The sequence below is a fragment of the Neomonachus schauinslandi genome, chromosome 13 (genome assembly GCF_002201575.2).
Source record: "Neomonachus schauinslandi chromosome 13, ASM220157v2, whole genome shotgun sequence".
In the NCBI taxonomy this organism is placed as follows: domain Eukaryota; kingdom Metazoa; phylum Chordata; class Mammalia; order Carnivora; family Phocidae; genus Neomonachus; species Neomonachus schauinslandi.
Window position 1 is genome coordinate 8,031,009 of NC_058415.1, and position 21,755 is coordinate 8,052,763.

At 38.8% G+C, this 21,755-nt stretch overlaps 1 protein-coding gene across 2 annotated transcripts in view; it reads left to right on the forward strand.

Annotated features, from left to right (window-relative positions):
• RFX3 (regulatory factor X3) overlaps nucleotides 1-21,755 on the forward strand; it is a 158,031-nt gene that overhangs the window by 90,045 nt on the left and 46,231 nt on the right. For both annotated transcript variants that reach the window (XM_044920625.1, XM_021694424.1), the window contains exons 6-10: nucleotides 1,725-1,844; nucleotides 13,174-13,295; nucleotides 15,065-15,177; nucleotides 19,547-19,662; nucleotides 20,100-20,254. In XM_044920625.1, the coding sequence (XP_044776560.1) occupies nucleotides 1,725-1,844; nucleotides 13,174-13,295; nucleotides 15,065-15,177; nucleotides 19,547-19,662; nucleotides 20,100-20,254 (626 nt within the window). The remainder of the gene's footprint in view (nucleotides 1-1,724; nucleotides 1,845-13,173; nucleotides 13,296-15,064; nucleotides 15,178-19,546; nucleotides 19,663-20,099; nucleotides 20,255-21,755) is intronic.

Genomic DNA, 21,755 nt, shown 5'->3' on the forward strand with positions numbered 1-21,755 from the left:
TTTCTTTCTTTCTTTCTTTCTTTCTTTCTTTCTTTCTTTCTTTCTTTCTTTCTTTCTTTCTTTCTTTCTTTCTTCTTTCTGATGAACTATATGCAGAACTGTTACTTGTTCATCAATAAAATAACCTAGTGAATTAATTCAAACCAAAACTAGACCTTTTCTCAACTTTATGGAGCTAAGTGAAACAATAAATAAAATCACCATGTTTCTAAACAAAGGCAAATCAAAAGTTTCCTTTTGTTAGAATCCATCTGAAAATTAAGTTTAAGCAAAGAAGACCATGGAACATGACTGATCTCCCCCAACCATCTCCCCACCAACCCAATGAAAATGCTCATTTGTAGGAAATGGAGAAGAAACTAGACACTTTATCTATTTTGGTCTACATAAGAGAGACACCATTTTACTCTGTAGCTGTCATTGGCTACCTCCCCTGGGGAATGTCTCCTGCTTCCCACCCCACTCTACTCCCTACCCTTCTCCTGTTTGTAAGGGAGAACACTACAAAATGGTGTTTTTTTGTTTTGTTTTTTTGTTATGTTCTGCAGTGGATTTTGGAGACAAGATCTAATCTCTGCAAGTAGAAGGCCTTAAGTTTTCATACTGTTTTATTTTACCAAAACAAGGTAGATATTAAATGCCCTACTTTTTTTAAAAAATAGCAATATTATTTATATAATAAGATTTTAATGTCTTTGAATATATAGGCTTCATCTGATATATGTTCTTTAATTTTGGAAGTAAAATTCTGTTCTATTTTTATATAAAATATTTAATCCACACTCTTCTTGCATTTCTTTTTGTAAATGAAAGAAAAAAATGGAAAAAGCAGCTGATGTCTTGCTATATATAGACTTGTGAAAAACTATTTTCCCTTTGCAAAAATTTACATATTTAAAATGTTATTTTTGCAAGAATTTGCAAATTTCATTCAGAGCAAAACTTTGTCATTTCTAATAGCAAACATGGTCTTTCTCATGAACATGGGGAAATTGTGACAATTTTTATCCAGGTGGAGATTTGCCATTTTCACAGAGAAAGTTCCCCATGTCCGTTGTGACACATCTTATTCAGCCTGCAAAACCGATATGAATTTGTTAGAACAGAGACTAATAAAATAGATTTCAAAATCAATAGATTAAATACCTGCTTCCTTTTATGTTTCAAAATAGTAAGTAATAGACTTCACCACAACATTCTGTATCAGTGAAGTTACCTTCATCACCCCTGCAGTAATAGAACTTGCAGAAATGGAGAACGTAGCCAAGACAGTAGAATCAAGATTTCTTTTCTTTTCTCTTTTCTACCACTTTATAATAAATTCCCATCTAGTGTGCAACCCTTTATCCTCTTGATGCATTTTTATTGGCCTGACCTTTTTTTCCACCATTACCCCTTCTAAATTAAATTTAGAATACAAATTTGAAAAGAAAAGTGTAACTTACATGGACTCAGTGGGCTCTCGTACTAATATTTAAGTTTATAAGGAAAGATTTTTTTGCAGGGCCCTGAGCCAACTGATTCAGAATCTTATTTTGATTCTTCAGATGTAGCTGCCATAAAAATATACAGGTGACCCAGAACAGGCAGATCATAAATATATAACATAAATACGCTTCTTTTACCTAATCTTTCCCAGTGTGTAGCTAAGTGGACATCCTATATGATTAATATTGGTTTGACTGACTTTCTGTGTCTCTAATGTTTGTTGTTCTTTTATGAAGAGGAAACTCCAAGTACCATTACTATGGGATTCGTGTCAAGCCAGATTCCCCTCTGAATCGTCTGCAAGAAGACATGCAGTATATGGCTATGAGGCAGCAGCCCATGCAACAGAAACAAAGGTAGACTCTGGAATGATCCCTGACCTGTCCAAGCTACGTATTTCTTTAGATGTGCAGTCTCCTTTTTTCTAGAGCAAATACCTAAGTGTGCAAGAATGTGGCTGTTGTCTGCATGCGTTTACTTACCATGGACAGTTCTCAAATATGATTTAGTAGAATTTCATCCACCCTGTCTGTTTTCCAAATCTTTTTAAAATTACTTATCAGACAACCTGTTTGGCCCCTTGTATGTTAAAATGTGACATCCCAAACTATGCAGCCAAGGAAACCCAACACAACACGTAAGGAGCAAACCCAAGCAAATGCCACCTGGAGAAACTTGCTTCAGTGTTGGTGAGTTCCTTCCTTGCCATTGGCAACCTCCCTCAGTCACTCTTCTTGATGTGGTAGGAGTATTGGCAACATGTTCAAGACTTCTTATATTTTCTTTGAATCCAACTTTCAAAGAGAAAGAATTGTAGATATTAGAGCTGTAAGAGGTCTCAAGCATTCATGGATGGATGGATGGATGGATGGATGGATGGATGGATGGATGGATGGAATCATAGATCTTAGAATTAAAAATGCCTTAGTCTAGTCTGGCCCCTCAGCTTTGTGATGACCAAAGCCTTAATGGCTCTGTTTTTCAGTGAAGTCCCAGAGAGGTTAAATGATTTGCACAAACCCACAGTGCTGTTACATAGCCTTCTAGTCTCATGTGCCTTATATCACAGTTTAGAGTAAATAAAATGAAAAATCCCTTTCTTTTTACCAGTATAGCTCAGCCATGATAGTAGTTATAATTTTTCTTTTCAATTGAGCATGCAAATTAAGTAGGGGAAGGGAGACCTGTACATAGGTCATCAGATGATCTGCCTCAGTCTTCCTAATTTATTGATCTGGGATGATTAGCCAGGTCCCCTCCCCATCCACACTAGCTTAGTCGGGAGCATTAGCTCCAAGTCACTGCCAGAGAAAGAATCTATCACCCAGTGGCCCTTCCCTTCCTTAGTCAGCAAGTACTGATGGTGTCTCTGCCACCTGCTAGACCCCCGTGTGCCCAGAGAAGACACAGTCTCTAACTTTGAGGAGTTAAGAAATTAGAAAGCAAAGGCACGGGAAACTTTTTTCTTAAGTAATGCCGTGTGAGAAGTGCTGAAGTAAAGCTTTGATCCAGGAACTACTGAAATACAGAGGAATTTTCAGTTAAGCCCAGGAGAGTTGAGAAGTGTCCTAGAGAAAGTGCTGTTTGAGGGAGACTCAGAGGTATCAGGAAGAGGAGGATCAGGCAGAGGGACTCAGGCAAACAAGAGCACCAGGGTGGTATGAAGTCCAGGATGTCCTTGGTAAGTACTGTGTGCGTCGGTGAGGCTGACCCACCAGGAGCAGAACTCAGAAGAGGGTTGAGTCGTTCGGCAGGAGATGAGATTGAAAACATACTTAGGGGACTCGGTTGTATATGCAGCTAATAAGTTTGTTCTTTGTGCACAGCATAGCTTTGAGGCTGTGTAAGGCTTTGGAGCAAAACAATGGAACTTACAGATTTTTTTTTAGAGATGACTTATTTGGGACAAGACCTATTTCATGAGAGCAGACCGGAGGTAAAGATGCTTGTTAAATAGTTTAACGCAATCATAATTTCTGGCGCTAGTGTTCCAGACTGGAGTCCGTCCATTCAGGATTGGCTGTTAAATGAAGGTTATCTCAGGGGTTTTAGATTTTTGATTCACAGGTTGTTGATCTTATTTTTTTAACTGCTAACTTCTGAGTTTTTTGAGGTATAGTCATTAAAATATACTAAAAGGCCTTGGAAAAATACAATAAAATAAATCATAGAACAGTTCTTTATAGGTGGAATTTGTGTGCATTGTAATAAATTATTATTGTCTTGTGTTATGATTATCTTGTCCACCTGTTAGCGGCAACACTTAGAGCCTTTAGTTTCTGGTGTGTTCTCTGCACTCATGCATTGCGGCGCTGCACAGTGGAGCTGATGGTGAGGTCGAGACCAAAACAAAGTTCGATTCAAAAATAACATATATTCAAACTTAAATATGAACAAAAGCTCAATAAATTGCACTTAAGACAGCTGAAACTCACCTCTCCCTGTGATTTACCTGCAAAGAATCCGAGCAAGTTCTCGTGGAAATGGAAGCCTTCAAGGAACATTCTTTGTAAAAAAAAAAAAAAAAAAAAAGGCCTGGGTTAGGGAAGCAAGACCTAGGACTTAGAAAGGTCTCCTTATGAAACAGATTCCAGAGCTCTAAAGGTTAATAAGCCATGAACACTCTCCCTCTCAGTCTAGTTGCAATTGCTTTTAGAATCAGACATAATGTGGATGTATTTAAGAAGGGATATAAAATTCTCAGTGATGTTAATGAATTGTACCAACCTTAGTTCCTTATAGTGTTTGCTTTCTTGTGAAATAAGGATGTGAGAGAACCAAAGAAGTACAGTTGACCCTTGAGCAACAGGGAATTAGGGGGCACTGAGCCCCCTCACAGTCCAAAATCTGGGTATAACTTCTGACTCCCCGAAAAACTTAACTACTAATAGCTTAATGTTGACCAGAAGGCTTACCAATAATAAAAAGTCGATTAACACATAATTTGTATGTTATATGTATCATATAGCGTATTCTTACAATAAAGTAAGCTAGAAAAGGAAAATGTTACTAAGAAAATCATCAGGAAAATACATTTACTGTATTGTATTTATCGAAAAAATTTTGCATGTAAGTGGATCTGCGCAGTTCAAACACATTTTGCTCAAGGGCCAGTGGTACTGAAATTTTCTTTTTCTTGCTGTTGTTGTTTTGTCTTTAATGATACAAGTTTTGGATTCTGGACATTGCTCTTGGAATGGTGTCTTGCTAACTGACTGCAATGTTAGTGTTGTCGACCTCACAGGCCCCTCATGGGATTAGCAGGACAGAGGGAGGTTTCTGTTTTCTCTCTGAAGGATTCTACCAACTGGCCACATTAATAGGCCTTCAGTGAAGCCAATTATCCCATTGTGCAAAAACACTTGGACAGAAGAGGAAGAGTTTCTCTCCCTAAGTCTGGATGTCGGAGTTAAGAGTATTTGTTGAAAAACCATGGAAAAAGAAAAGTATTGTATCATTTGTCTTATGGCTTATAAAACTCAAGTGATTCTGTTGAATATATTAAATTTCACATAAGAAGAGCCTGCCATTCTTGTTAAAACATAAGTGACATGTGAAAGGTTTAAAATATTTTATAGCAGCTACTTGTATTTAATATTTTAGAATATTCAAATTGTCTCAACGCCTCGAGCATTAGTGTATGCATCTACATGTGCACATCTTCCACAGTATAAATTTACATGTTTTATGTGTTCTTACGGGATGAAAATTCAAGTATATGCAGTGATCATTTGATCAAGTAGAAGTGAAGTTTTGCAGCTCAGTTTGTATATTTTTCTGTGGAGTTTGGAATCATAGTAGTTGGAGAAGTACTAATGATTGTTGTTCCATATAACTTTATAGTTATTAGAACCCCTTTCCGTTTGGTATCTCATTGGAAGATTTGATAGGTAGTAGAGGAAATTTCCACTTGTCTACAAATCCGATTCCCAGCAACACCACCATATGGAACATAGCCACGAGTCTGGAAATAAATGGAAACAGCTTCTGATTGAAAAAACAGTTGTCACAGAGCCCAGAGTTTAGCTTAATTGAAAAGATGAAGCCATTCTCAAGCCATGTACCTAAACTAAAGGAGCAGATTAGAGCCCACTCGATTCATAGGCAATCATGAGGTAGAACAGTTGGCAAGAGGAAATATGAGTGACAAGGTGACAAGGGTCTTCCGTTTGCTTTTGGGTTAATCAACACAGAAGTGGGTGCACATTCAGTGGAGGGACAAGTAGACCCAGGTACTCGGGTAGTTTTGAGTATCATCAGTCTAGCGACTGGAATCTAGTCTAACACAGTGTAATAACTTTGGCTTATTGATGACATTATGCATAAGCAAAAAGAGGTAAAGTATCCTGGGTAAGAAAGCAGGAGAATGTGTAGTCGCCTTTTTTTTTTTTTTAAATATCTTCTGTTGAAAATATTTCATATGAAAATAACTTCTGCATTTAAATGTCATCTTCAGTTTCAAGGAAATTCACTCATGGATAATTTGCTTGCCCTAATTTAGACAATAAATAACTTAGGTTATAGAACAAAAATGAGAGCAGGACTTCTCAGGTCTACAAGTAAAAATGTTTGCTGCAGTTTATTTTTAATATTTAAAAGAAACACCTATGTTGGCATACATATTTGAGTTGTTCTTCTGAATCCTCATAGCAAAAGTGGGGGAATGGAGCCACGTGCTTTTGACAGTGTGCTGGGCTGTGTTTGATCCCAGTAGCCGTTCTCAAAATATTAAGGTGCATTTATCATTCCTTCAACAAACATCTAACCACCAGCAATTGCATACAGAATATGTCCATCACACCTAAAAGAGACCCTAGAGAATCATAGAATGTTACAGCTGGAAGGAAGAGATCCCCCAGTCCAGTGCATCCTCTTGATGAGAAAACTGAAGTCCATCAGGGCTGATAACTTATCCACAGTCATAGAGCAACCAGGGCAAAGACCCAGTCCTCTTGTCTTTGTTCTTACACGAATGCCCCCTTTAAAGAGGGAAGATAACCCAAACAGAAACATACACATGTAGTAGATTTGTGCACATGAAATAAAAGGAAAAGTCACACTTCAGTGAGTATGTCCCAACTAGGGAAGACAGGTGTCACCTCCTGCCTCTTTGAATGGTCTCTTCATCGGAAATGGATTCTGTGAAAGAAGGAAGCTTTGTGGCATGAGAGGAGGGAAACAGAGGCCAGTTGGAAACATGGCACAGCAAGGCAGCTTTGCTTTGCTGCAGACAGATGTGAAAGCATGCATGTTCCTAAGGAGTGAGAGAGGACACGAACCCTTGTCATTAAAAGACCTTCCCTAAGGGGCGCCTGAGTGGCTCAGTCGTTGGGCATCCGACTCTTGGTTTCAGCTCTGGTCTTGATCTCGGGGTTGTGAGTGCGCTTGGCGGGGAGTCTACTTGAGATTCTCCCTCTCCCTCTCCTTCTGCCCCTTCCCCCTCAGTCATGTTCATTCTCTCCCTCTCTCTCTCAAATAAATAAATAAATCTTTTAAGAGAAAAACACAAAAAAGACCTTCCTTAATATAGACGTCCGAGGCTGGTGGAAAGCACTCCATATTTAAGATTGGGAAATAAGGGTGTGAGGATAGGCTGCTCTGGCAGTTCTGTGGGTGTGTGACTGAACTTCACTGACCCTTGGTTTCTCCATCTGCAAAATGGGCATTCATAGTAGTCTATGTCACAGATTGTTCTGAAGTTCAGGTGGAAAAAAGGATATAAAGGTTTTGTTTTGTTTTTTTTAAATAATTGGGAACATTCAAGTGTTAGGTAAATTATTGTTATTAATACTATTATTACTACGTGTGCTAGAGAACAGTATTTCTTTAAGAATAAGGCCGTTTCAGAGAAGAATGAACCCTAGCAATTGGGCAACTTTCGACTTCCATTTCTTTAGACCTCCAGGCCAGTGGTTTTCAGCTCTGTTAATAGTTTACCCTCCCTTCCCTGGAACAGGAATCCCCGGGGGTCATTGCAGACCTAAGCATCTAGGGCTGATCGCTTGCCCTGAGGCCTCTAAGGCTGGCAGGAGTCTCGGTGGGAAGATGATCACGTGCCTGCCCCTTTGGCTTTTGGAAACAAATAAGAAACCCTGGCACCGAAGGATCTGATGTTCACCGTGCTACTGCAGTGGTCCCTGGCATAGAGATAGTTTCCACTGAAGATCAGAGAATCAAAATTCATCACAATTCAGTAACTATTAACTATAGTAATTCGTGTAAAGTTTGTAAATGGTAACAGTCACCACTTACCCTCCAGATAAACATTTACTGAACATTTTAAATGTCCTTCAATAAGCACTTTCTGTGCAAGATCTCATTTGGCAATTACATGGGCTATTTACTGATAAGGAAATGGAGGCCCATTTAATTTTGCTGTATGCGAGAAGCTCGCTAATTTGTTTTTCCTTAGACAGAGCCCCAGGTTGTTCTCTTTTGTGGTTGTTGCCCTCTTGGCATCTGGTGGAGTCAGGTTGTTATTTTCCAAAGAAAGGCGGGGGAGGGGCATCTCTGTAGAATCAGTTCAAGGGGAAGGGCCAGCTGTAGATCAAAGAAGTGTCGTGCATATTTATTAAGAAGACCACATCAGTTCAACACATGACTCCCAAGTTGCCTTTGTGATGAGGACCCCTTGAAGAAATTCATGAGAAGAGAATAGCGTCTGCCTTTTTCAACATTACATCCTCAGCATCGAGCACATTGTCAGCGCTCTGTAAATATTTGTTAAGTGAATGAATGATCCACAGCTTTTATTTCAGCAAACAGCTTCCACCTCCTCCTTTCCCTACCTCTCCCACATTTTGACTAAAACTGCTGCAGTTAATACAACTACCCCCTCGGAATTTAATTTTTCCCTCCTCTCCTTGCCCAATTATAGATGTAGAGCTAATGAAGAGTCAAGTACTTCAAGAGCCACCAATAAGGATTGAAGAGATGGAGTAACTGTCATTAACCAGCAGGGCTGATGTTTGAAGTCATTTAGACACAGACATATTTAGTATGACATCAAGGAGTCAGTTCGCATTCTGAAAGAAAGGCGCTCGCAGCATTCTGTATTTTCCTTTGATCTATTCATATTTTACCTGGCTTCAGACCGCAAGTCATCTCAAGATTTTCTGGGACAGTTGTTCTAAAGAGAATCTCAAGATACCAATAGAAAATTTTAGCCTCTTGCTCCAATTAGGAGCTCAACGTTTAGATTGGTTCATGCAGATCAAATGATTGTGTACCTTCTAGAATTCTAAAGACTCGGTTGGCCCATGCAGTCGAGATGTTGAGTTTTGCCTGTGCATTTTTCACCTGCTTCAAGAGGGACTTTTCCAAATGTTTCATTTAGTCCATTGAAAACGGTGGTACTGCTAAATATAATAGAGTAAATATAATAGAATAAATATAGGCCATTCTTTGCCTCTCGTTGGATTCCTTCAGTGTCTGTACATGTGAGATTATTGACAGAATTAGATATTATTTTACAGTAGAGTTCCAGCTGTCCAAGTTCTAAATAACAGCTATGACTAACCCCATGGGGGAAGATTCCTAAAAATTTTCCATGTTTTCTGTGTTAGTGACAGGTTTCATGTGTACACTCCGCTATTAAAGCATTAGACTTTCTTTGATTTCTTAATCATTAACAACTTTAGCTTTGATTGCCCATGGAGCTGCAAGCTGTTAAAATGATCATTTGCCTCTTACTAATTTGGAAACCAAGAGCTGTTTCTTCATTTGATGAAGCACAGGTCTTTCTCAGAGCATGTACAGCTCAGAAGCACTAAGAATCTGCTGTCAGAAAACAATCGTCTAAAAATACTGAATTTGTAAAATAAATGGGATGAAGAGAGAAGATACTATTAAATACTAAAAAGTCCAGTTCTTTAAAGGATTCAACAAGGAACTTTTTTCAGTAGGAAGTGTCTATGGTTTTTACAGTGTAGTGTTTAAATGGTTCTTTATGAAGAAGGCAGAGAGGCAGGAAGTCTGAAAGCTGTGTTTCAATATCAAAAGGTCAGTTGAAATTCAACCAGGGTTAACATAATGTTGAATGTCTCATGTGAGTCAATAGAAACATGGAAGAAACATCCTGGAAAAATTTTGTTTATACACGGCCTTTTTGAAACCATGCCCCTGCCGTGCTTTCCCCATAGTAAATGCTTAATAATATTTGTTAAATCGATTTGATAGATGTTACGATCAGTTGGTGGTAGGATAAAATGAAATATGTTCCCTTGAGCATTCATTCATTCATTAGCCACTCAGTGACATTTATTTATATTCCAAATGTAGTTTATTGGAAATAAATAAAAAATTGAGGACTTAGTTTATAAAAAATTACTTTTCTGTGATGTGATGGTTGTACTTGCACAACATTGGGCTGAAGGAACTTATTTTGGGCCAAGAGGCTCCCACAGACTAGTTCTGGGCAGGCTACTCAAGAAATATCTGGGAGGCTTGTTAAGGTCATCAATTCCCAAGCCCCATGTTAAAGGTTTTGCTGGGCAGGTCTAGGGTGAGCCTAGCATTTGAGCTTTCTGAAAAGCTACCCAGATACTGATCTACATTTAGGTTTCAGGAGCTAATGTAGAACATAAAGATGATATCATCTTTAACTGTTTCTTCCGGGAAGAATCAGTTACCACAGATACTGTCCAGTCTATTTTTAATGTGGCTCTTCTTGCCTTCCCGTTAAACTTTCTCCTCCGGGAAGACCCAACCCTGAGGTGATGGTGGTGATAGGAAGTTTTCCTTAGACAGACCATCAGGAAAATGAACATCCAGCTTTCCTCTGTCCAGTGTTTCTGATTTCTAGGGCTTCTAAGTGCCAGTCCTATGTCAGGCAATACACTGCGGATACGCCAATATGTGACTTATTACTTAAGACAGGAAATGCAAAAATCGGCATTACCAAGGAGCTCTGTCAGAGGCTCGTAGAAATACTACTCTTGTGTATGAGCCCTATTCCTGCCCTTCCTGATATCATTATGGCCCAGACTGCTCCCAGACTTGGCCCCCAACCTTTCTCTGGGGAGATACAACATAAGGTTCTGGCTTATAGATGTCCTACTGACAAGGCAACCAAAGTGAACCAAAGGGTTCAGTCCACTGTTCACCTTGCTACTCTTATGGTTAGAATAAATCCTCTCATTTCTCAGTTCTGACTATATTTTCTTTTCTTTTTTTTTCTTATCCTTTACCTTTCCTATATAAGATTTGTTCTTGAGTACTGACTGACCTGCACGGTTTCTCCAGAATTTACCAAGTTCCTTTTCATCTGCAAGCTAATCTTCATGTGTTTTCCATCTCCTGTATAATATAGTGTACCTCTAATCAGCACTTCCCACTCAATATCATTATTATGAATCATACATTAATTATGATGTGTTCTGATTCTGAGTGCTTATTAAAAATATCGTTTCTTTCCCTTAGGAATTTCCTCTATCTTCATCTTTCTGAGGAAGCAGATAATTTTGCTTGCGGGCTGCAGGCTTGATAAGTACTGTGTGCAAGTAGCTTGCGGCACAGCATCTGTCCTCTGAAAACTTACACTCTAAAAGGAATACACATCATTTCCTTTTATGGCCAAATTTCCCTTGTCTTCGACATTCGACATTTCCGCCTGTGAAGCATGCGTGGTATACTAGATGCTGTGCAGGACAAAGGAAGGTTGATTAAGCATAGCCTGGCAAAGTCTCATAATTACTCTCTAACCCCATAGTAAAATTTAATAGAATTGAAGTCTATAGGAAATCTTTCCATTTTCCCTTCTGCAGTGTAAATAACCATTTCTGTTTATTAACTCCACAAATCCCAAACTCCATTAAGTTAAATGAAAAAACACATTTAAACTGTTTTAGCCTGTTCTATTAGTGGTATACAATTTCATAGCTGAAAAAAGGGGGCTAAAATCAAATGAAGCCTGGAATGGGTCAATGAGGATGAGGAACTTCCCCAAGGATAAAATCATTCAAGTCTTCTAGAACAGAATGGTTGGCAACTGCTTCCCCACACAAGTACTCAAAGTACTTGCCCCACCGAGTCTTTTTTGCCTCTCTGGGATGATTCTTTAAGGAGGAAAAAAATTTTTAAAATTCAATTTTTCATAAATGACACTTATAGCACGGGATGATAGTAGTAACCCTTCCTGTCATCGCTTGGTATGGCCCCAGCAGAAAAGTCCTTTCAGATTTTTTTTTTCCCCAGTAAATAAAAGGATAGGTTTGAGTTGTTCGGTGTCATTAGAAAAATAACAATCCACATTTGGGTGGCTCGGGGCCATCACAAAGATGATAACACAAATGAAGCGTGTTGTCCTTTTTGCCCACCCTGTTCACCTTCTGACTTTATGTTTGCTTTTCATAGTTCTCTGTTAGATCCTGTCACAGAAGCAGTGAATGTAAATGTCATTATGAGAGACGGCAGTTTTTCTTGGAAGTTTTGTTTATCTAAGTTCTAATGAACAACATTCAAGATGGAGTCATTTCCTAACGCAACCTGCGCATTGGTTTGCACGATGTCTCATCAGGTCGATTCATTTCGTATCTGTCATCAGAGTGCAGGTGTCTTTGGGCGCACCCTGTTCATGTATCAGGGACATTGTTATTCATAGTAATTTCATATCAGTGATGCAGTTGACTTATGGTATTAACGTTAGAGTCAAGTGTCTGGGTGGAGAGAATATTAGGTGGTCTTGTTTATAAATAGAATGAGAAATGGGGTGGGGGAAATGGGAGAATAAACACAGAGTGAATGCTGTCTCTAGGTCCTAAGCTTATTGTAGATTTTAATCTTATGTTCATCTGTTTTTTTTTTCTCTAAATTTCTAACATGAAGGAAAAGAAATGAAATCTTAGAAAAAGAAGAAATTAGAATTGCTACTTATTTCTTATTTTGTATTCGCTCATCTTAGGAGACTTGCCCAGGCTTTTTTTCATATGTGCTGTTTCTCTCCCAAGCAGCCTTTCCTTCTCGCCTGAAGCCTGTTTTCTGTGTCTTAGCAGGAAAGCTCATGAGTTTGTATGACTAGGACCTAAGGATAAATGCATTACTGTAGCTGACTTTGATTCTCTTTATTTTTTAAATTTGGTAACCTTGGTTCGTAGGTGGATTCTTGCATGTATTTTGCTGCAAGCTGATGCATATGGTCTTCGTATTTGCAGACGAGGTTGGGGTCAATGGAGATGAGGTGCATGGGAGGCTTTAGGAAATATGAAAAAGAGTGTGGTAGAGTTTGTAGGCTGAATCATGTACAAGAGATATTAATCAATCAAAAGCCATTCATTAACACTTCTCAGGCCACAGCTCCTAGATCTTATTGCAGATTAAAGTCCCAATGTATTTAAAATGTTTTCCATTGATCCATTGGCCATTAAAATTTATGTTCACACTGTGTGCCATCATGGACATCTTAGCCACCACTGTCCGAAGAAATACCTTGTAACTCTTTTGTTCTTAGACAGATTTCTGAATTTTCAAAAATTGGTCCCCTTCCCAAATCCCTCTCCCCTTTTTCTTTTCACAATTGAAAAAGTTTCTTCATCCTAACTTTATAAGACTATCAGGGAAAAAAATCCTCCAACTATCATGAGATATTAAAGAAGATAGGGTAAAATCAAATGCCTTGGGAGTTTTGTGTAGTGTGAGAAAACAAGGAATAATTTTGTTTGTTTGTTTTTTCCAATCTAATATTTTTAGGTACAAGCCTATGCAGAAGGTGGATGGGGTTGCAGATGGTTTCACAGGAAGTGGTCAACAGACCGGCACATCTGTTGAGCAAACTGTAATAGCCCAAAGTCAACATCATCAACAGTTTTTAGGTATGTTAAGGTGTAATGCATAGTTTAGTTGCTCTTAGGATGTTGAAAACAAGAGAACAATAGTAGTGTTTTCTCCAAGTGCTATGTCTATTACAGGTGTGAATTACACAGAAACATTTGTGTGTGTGTGTGTGTGTGTGTTTGTGTGCTGAAACTCTGCATACCATGGGCTAGTTCTAGACCATTTCTACTTCCTCATGTTCACTAGAGCTTCTTTCAAAAAATCTCAAGCTGTGTAAGAGTTCTAAAGGCATAGACATAGGAATTGAAGGCTCATAGCTATGAAATTGCCTTGCGGAATTTGAATTAATTGGGCTTTCGTGATCAAAGTTGTGTTGTGTTTACTTTCAGTAGTTACCTTCACGTGCCCACAAGAATTCTCGTTTCCTTTGTATAAAGTTGCAAATGCGTAGTCTCAGGTTAGAAAAAAAGAAATTCCTATGAGCTTTTAGAAAGTAAGTTATTCCTTTAAATTGATCATAGTATATCCTATTTTTGTAATTTTGTAGATGGTATACATGTTGGCTTGTCATTTAAAGAGTGAGGAGTGGAATTTGAACATTCTGCATATTTTGGTCATAGCTACCAGTGCAAAAAATGGCACTGTAATGGACAACTCTTCTAAAGATGAACATGCGTAGCTTCCGCACAACAGATCAAGACAAATAGAAGCTATCAAAGAGTGTGCATGTGTCTGTGTTGTATGTGCACATATTTGTCTATGTACACTTTCTGAGAAACAACTAAAAAGGACTCTCCAGTCACAATAGCTTAAAAACATGATGGCAGCGTTTCCCAAACTGGAGTCCTCATGTATACACTTTAGAGCCTTGAGCTCCCAAGGAGAGTTTTAATTTTTTTATTTTGTGTTTTTATTTCAATTCGAATTTGTAAAGAGATAATAAAAGCCTATTCTGGATTATCTAGAAGAGGAGAATGAATACTGTTCTGCGGTTTTAGTTGACACATTTGTATTTGAATTTATGGTAAAGCAGGCATCAAAGTGTGTTGCACTGATGGTCCTGAGCTCACGAGAAAAGAACAGGGAGAGACTTACTATGTAAATTACATAAATGATGTAATTCATCCCAAGGGAAGGCTAAATGATGTCCCGGTGCTCTGTGTGGAGGAAAGTTCCACAGCTCGTTTGAATACAGAAGAGTAATGGAACCAGCCACCAAAAAGTACAAGTTGGTATAGGCGGGCCAGGCTCAGAAGATCTGGGCCACGGCAGTCAGTACCATATTCATGTTGCAAGAGGTAATTTAGTTACAGGACATCAGCATCATCCATCATATCAAATTCATGTTGTTAAGTTCAATGTGATTTTTGTAGTTTTATTTGGATTCATTGCGTAGCTTTCTTGGTTTATGATGATACGAGAAGTATGAGCATAACGAGTGTAAAGCTAGGTTTATTTTTTTCTATTCTTAAGTAATGTAATAATAAAATAACTAAAATTGATACCGGCAGCTCGAGATATTTTCCTTTTAATAGAGACATTACGGTTTGTTACTTCCAGTATAATTGTAGTGAAAATTTAGTTCCTCCACAGTTTTTACATTCCTCCTCTATTCTTTTGTACTGAGGATGTTGCTACATTTTGTTTGAAAAATACTACTATGAAAAGTTCTTAACTGTTGGACCTCTGGCCTTTACATTTTTTTTCCTTTCTTAGTCTGTCTTAAATTTCCCCTCATTAATCTGTAATTGGCACAATCGACAATAGTTTTTTTTTTTTTTTTCCTGTTGTGTTGTCATGGCAACAGATGCATCTCGAGCACTTCCAGAGTTTGGAGAAGTTGAAATCTCTTCTCTGCCAGATGGTACTACCTTTGAGGATATCAAGTCACTGCAGAGTCTTTATCGAGAGCACTGTGAGGTAAGTTTTTTCAAATACAGTAGGAATGCATGCTAAGTTTTGCCAGACAACTTGCTACAACAAAATAATCCAACTTATTCCTAGAGGACAGGGGAAGTCAGTTCATATATCTTTGAACACTGAGAAGTTCATCGTTCTTCTTGTCTCAGACCAAAGATAGGAGGGATGCAGGAAAGGGAGAAAACATTTTACTGCCCATCTTCTTAGAGTCTCCTAACCAGAATCCTTAGACACGGCAGTGCCACTTCTAGGTGCATACGGGTGAAGACATTACATGTACAAGCAAACTTGTTGCGTTATTGTCTTTAGTGCAAAAGATTGGTTGTAGCTTCCACATCTAAAAGGGAACGGAGTGGCGCGCCTGGGTGGCTCAGTCGTTAAGCGTCTGCCTTCAGCTCAGGTCATGATTCCCAGGTCCTGGGATCGAGCCCCACGTCCGGCTCCCAGCTCAGCAGGGAGTCTGCTTCTCCCTCTCCCTCCCCCCTGCTTGTGCTCTCTCTGTCTCTGTCTGTCTCTCTCTCAAATGAATAAATAAAAAAAATAAATAAATAAAAATTAAAAAAAAAATAAAAGGGAACGGAGTAACTAAAGCATGGTCCAATCTCTAGAGTGGAATACTATGCAGCCATTAAAAAGAACAAACCCTTCTAGATGTACTCATGTGGAATACGTTATAGGATTTATTTTTAAGGGAAGAGCAAGGCGTGAAACAGCGTGTATCATATACTATCATTTGAGTGAAAAAGAACATGTATACAAATCTCTCCAGCAGAAAGAACAAAATGTCAGTGTATAAATGGTGGTTGTCTTTGTGAAGGAAACTGGATGACTGGGAGTCGGTGGAAGAGAACTTATTTTTCAATATCCCTTTTAACCTTTTGAATTTTACACCGTAACTGTGTATTTCTGTCAAAAATATTTTCTGGAGGGGTGCCTTGCTGGGTCAGGAGAGCATGCAACTTTTGAGCTCACGGTCATGAATTCAAGCCCCACATTGCGTGTGGTGATAAATAAATAAGTAAACTTTTAAAAAGAGGAAAAAGAAAAAGATATGTTCTAGAAATGTTTAATGAAGCATTTTAGATGTGACTTCCAGGGATTATTGAGGCTCTAGTTTTGTTTTGTTTTTGTGGTTAATTAAAGTTTCTCTTTTTCCATCCCTGCTTCTACTCCTTTTTCTGAGTATTCCCTACCAGAATTGGCTCATTGTCTCCAAGAGGTGAACTCTCTCCAAGCCAGCGTTTTAATATACCTGCAGCTCACCTGGCGGAAAGGGCATAACAGATTGCAATAAGAATTTTCTTAAGTGCCTCTCCTTTTGAAAGAGTAGTCGGTTTAGAATTTAAGTAGCTTTATTCCAGGGCTATTTGTGATCTGCTTAGGAGTAAAAGATATTCCTTGGGGTTTCATGGGCAGTCGTCCTGACTGCTGACAATGCAGTATGCAGTGAGAAGTCTCAGCTCATAGCATTCACAGATTTTTTTTCCCACTCCAGAAATACAAACTGCTTGAGTGAATCTGAGTGCTTGTCAAGGGTGCTGGATTATTAACAACCAAGGGCAAGTTCTCTCTTTATTAACAAACCATGTGCCAGAAGTGTTTTTCAACATGTCCTGCCAGTTCATTCCCAACATTTCTTGGAATGATGAAAGACCCTTAATACTCAGCTCTCTTTGATTACTGTGCTTCTCCCAACATTAGAGATTTTCTGGATGAGCCTTATGTATCTCGAAAAAAATTCTTTCTTTGCACATGAATATCATGTATATTCAATAAAGATTTATATAAAGATTCTCTAAGCAATTTCTCATGTCTCTGTGTTCAGGTAAATCTTGCTTTAAGCAAACCAACCTACACAGACATAATTTGGCTTTGTTTAAGTTTCTTTTATTTGTTAAAAATATAGATAGGAGCAGGGTTTATTTATATTACTAAAGAATGTCCAGTAAGCTTATTCTAAGTGGAAAACTCTACCAATAAGATGAAAGATAAAATTATCTTTTGGATTACAAAAATTTCATTAGCATACCAACATTCAGGAATAGTCTATATGAAGAGATACGGATGTGTATGGTAATCAGTCTTTGTGGGAAATGGCGGTCCACAGGGACCATAGAATGATCCCCACTTATGTCAGAGTTACCAGCATTCATGCCATCTCTTGTGAGGCATGAAAAAGAAATTCCAATTATATGAAAAAGAAGAATTCCAATTATTTTTTTTCATGTCAAACTATCAAACTTTTGAAGTACAGGTGTTTAGTCTCATAGGCCGTCCTGTAAATAAGCCAGTACAATAAGGATTATTTAAAAATACATTTGCCTATATATTTTAGTCTGAACATATTTGAAAGTAGGTGGACAAATGGTAAAATGTTTTATTCATTTGTAAAAATGTCTCAAGTGAGGCTGATGTGAATGTCCTTTTCAAAAGAATTATTTGAGATTGTTTAATTTAGAGAGATACCGAATATAAGATGGCACTGAATTCTTTCCTTGCCTTATTTTGCCATATTCTGTACAGTTTATGTTTTTAAGAAAGATTAATCTACCTATTTTTTGGAATTCTCACAATTTGCTTATCAAAGCTGTTTTATAAGTATCACTAGCTTTTTTATGGAAAGCACAAGTAGAAATTTCTACACAAGTTGCTGCAACAGTAATTGGTTTTATTTTTCAAAAAGCTTAGCTTTCTTATAGCAATCTCATAGATAGAGATATGTAGGTATTATATATGATATTAATAGTTGTTTTATTAATAGATATTTCTTGGAATGTGCCTAAGGTACAACTGAGAAACCAATATAATAATTTGCCTCTTGGCACCTGGGTGGTACAGTCGGTTGAGCATCCGACTCTTGGTTTTGGCTCGGGTTGTGGTCTCAGGGTCCTGAGGATCCAGCCCTGGGTCTGGCTCCACACTCAGCACGGAGTCTGCCAAAGTTTCTCTCTCACTCACTCTCTCTCTCTCTCCCTCAAAATAAATAAATAAATCTTTAAAAAAATAATAATTTGCCCCTTGAGAATGTTTTTGCCTGGGAGGAGGGACATCTATCTGCCTTTTACTTTCAAGGCTTACACTTGCATCTCTTTTGTTCCTAATATCAAAGGGTGAGGAGTGTGTTAATTAACATGCTCCCAAACATATTTTGCTTAATGTTTGACTTGGTCACAGAGTGTGTTTATACAGAAGATCAGTTATTCTCTGTATCATACAGAGGGCCAGAGACCTACACGGGTTTCACACTCTAGAATTATGAAGTTACAGTTTCCTCTTTTTGCCTCAAATACCCAGATTGACTCTCTTGATTGCCCCCTGTGGTCTCCTTGCTTCTAGGAATTTTGTAGATCTTGCTGGGGCTGTTTTACCTGTCCTCATTCCCAGTGCTGACGACACCAAACACATTATGCTGATGACTTCTGTCTTTTATGCTCAAAATAATCACAGAATCACATGTTCTTTGCACAAACAAGTTATTCTTTGGTTTTCTGACTGCTTTTATCTGAAGGCGAATTTATAAACTAATTGCGATGGCAGGGTGAAATTAAATATGATCATCAAAATTTAATGAAGGGGGCAAATTTTAGCATCACCAAAAAAAGTGTCTTTGATGCAGCTGGGAAATAGTTCTAGGAGATAAAATGAAGGAGAAGGAGGAGATGAGGGCCCTGCCCCCAAGGTTAGAAGAGGGGATAGTCTTAAAGCTGCTCTCTAAAGGGAAGGAGCAGCAGTAGGATTGAAGCGAAGGCATCGCTTGACCAGAGAGGTACCCTTGTTCTGCCCAGACGGACACTGTCCTCTGAAGGCCAGCGCCATTGTGGTTCCTGCCCCAGCCTCTGGTTGCCTGGGAACACTCCGAATCATGGTCAGCAGCCCCAGGACAGGCTCAGTTAGCCTTGACTCTTGTCTGCCCTACACAGCCAGATCCACCCGCTTCACTTCTGCCCTCTTTGACGGCCATGGGCTCACCTGGCCCCCTGTGTCCTTTTGGGGCTAAGAAGGCGAAGAGTGGCCACAATCGTGGAGGCAGAAGGGAGCAGTGTGAGAAGGAGTGGAGGAAAAGTAAGAGAAGACATGAATGGAGAGGAAGGGAAGTAAGCGAGCAAAAAAAAAGAGAGGGGTAATGCAAGGATATGAGGCCGTGATGGGGAGAATACATGTCATCCTGTTAGTCTTTCGGAGTTACGCTCTCCCTGCCTGAGCTCTTTGGTTTGCTGACTTCCATCGGCAAAATGTCCTCCGGTTTTACCCTATGACTTCCGCACCCCCAGGCGTCCTCGCCATTCTCCTCCCGATGCGTGTCGCGCGCCTCACGCCTCCCCGTCAGGAGCACTGTAAGGTAACACTGATGACTGTTTTGGTTCTTTAGGCAATATTGGACGTTGTTGTGAATCTTCAGTTTAGCCTGATAGAAAAACTGTGGCAAACATTCTGGCGCTATTCTCCCTCGACTCCGACTGACGGCACTACCGTCACCGAATCAAGGTCAGAATCAACATGCTTTTCCAATTCATTTTCGTGGCTGAGTAGATGTCACAGCTAATAAATCAGAGATATGTATACCAGTTGTGAACCTTAGCTGATAACATTAAATGAATAGATTGAGATGAACCACAAACCGCTCTCTTGAGGTTTCCGTGTGTGTGTTGTGGCTCCCATTTTTATTGATTCGGGGGACTGTGGTAGAGCTGTTTCATCCTCATGGAATGAGTATCATATCTGCCTTTCATACCGTCGGAAAGTATTAACGTGCACAGGCAGCTCTGGGGGAGTGTTATATATATCCAGCCTTATGGCACCAATGCAGTGGTGATATAGTTCTAACCTCAGTGATATTTGATAAACTAAAACTATTTTTAAAGTCCATTTTCTTTTTTATCCTCATTTGCCATCTATTCATTTGCTACATTTATTCACACCAGCAATCTGAGTGAAATAGAAAGTCGACTTCCGAAAGCAAAGCTGATAACTCTGTGCAAACATGAGTCTATCCTGAAATGGATGTGTAACTGTGACCATGGGATGTACCAGGCTTTGGTGGAGATTCTCATCCCCGACGTGCTTAGACCTATTCCTAGTAAGTTAAATGCAGACAAGTACGGATGCTTTTGTTCTCATACATTGCACCCAAGTAGTTTGGGAAAGTGACGTTGCAATCTAGGGTGATTCTAATCTCATTTAGATTTGCCAATAAAAAACCAAAAAACAAAAACCATGCAACACGAGAGTATTGCATGAAAGCAGCCTAGAGCAAAACCGTAGGGAACGGGGAAAAAAAAAAAAAGGATCTGTTCTCCAATCGTTCATTTTCTTTTCATTAGAAAAGACAACCTATAGGTGTGACAAAAACGAATTGCAAGAACACTCCCAGGCCAGGCAACCTTGTAAAGATTATTCTACCCAAGGACACAGTTTCCTTCATAAAGCCAAAAGATTTTGAAATCTGTAATTGCTAGACCAGCCTCTTTCATAGTTGCTTTTGATTTGAAAGGAATTTATCTTGGTTTCCACTAAAGTTGAATTTCTATATAGAAGCATTTACTTTGTCCCATCCATCATGTTGCGAACCACAAATGCGGTTTCCATTAACAGTAATGGTTAACTGGCATTGTGAGTGAAAAATCTATATATAACTACACGGGCATTGTATTCCCACCGTGAAGCAAATAGGAATTACATAGATAAGTTAGATGACTTTTTTTCGGCGATGGTGTTGATTAAACTACCTTGCAGCCAACAAAGCTATTTTCTGCAAGTGTCAATATAAACGCTATTATGAATGCTTGTGTCCGAGGCAGTTGAAAGGATTTTATGCCAACATCTTTATGAGCACATACTAGTGACCTTAACTTTTAAAGAAGTGGGACAGAATTTCCACTCTGCAGTGACATTAATAAGGTAAAAGCAGTCTCGTAGCTCGTGAAATTGGCAACCGTGTACTTCAAGTGCACCATTCACCGGTGATTTATGTTAAATCATAACAAAATATGAAGGAAGGGAGTTAGTAGAAGAAAAGGTGAAGAAACCAGCGTTTGTATGTTTATGCTTTCTTTTTTCTCAATATGATAAACAACAGTGGAAGATATGAGTGCTTTCATATGTTTCCCACCGTCTTGAAATATATGCTTAGCCACTCATTTACATATAATATCAATGAGCACGCATACACGTCTCTAGAAATAAGTTTAAAAGAAAAAGAAATCCACTGTCACTGTCTCACATTTTTATAAGTTGGCGATATTTTCCACTCTCTCTACACCATGTTTCCTGACTAACAATTGATTAAAAGTGATGTTGTCATGGAAAATTTCCATGTGTAAATTCTCTACCGATGTATGTTCCAGAATCTCGAATTTCCTTGTTTTTGTCTTGCTCCCTCTGCTCTGAGTGATAAGAGAAGTTGCATAGGGCTGGCTCCTTAGCCTGTGACATCTTTGCCCCCCCCCCCAAGTACCATTTCTCTCATGAGATACAAGAAGAGAGGTCGGTGAGCTCTTTCTTGTTTGAGGCGAATCAACAACATCAACATTCATTAAACAATTCTGAAGTCTTTTGCTTCTGTTAGCACCACAGGACTT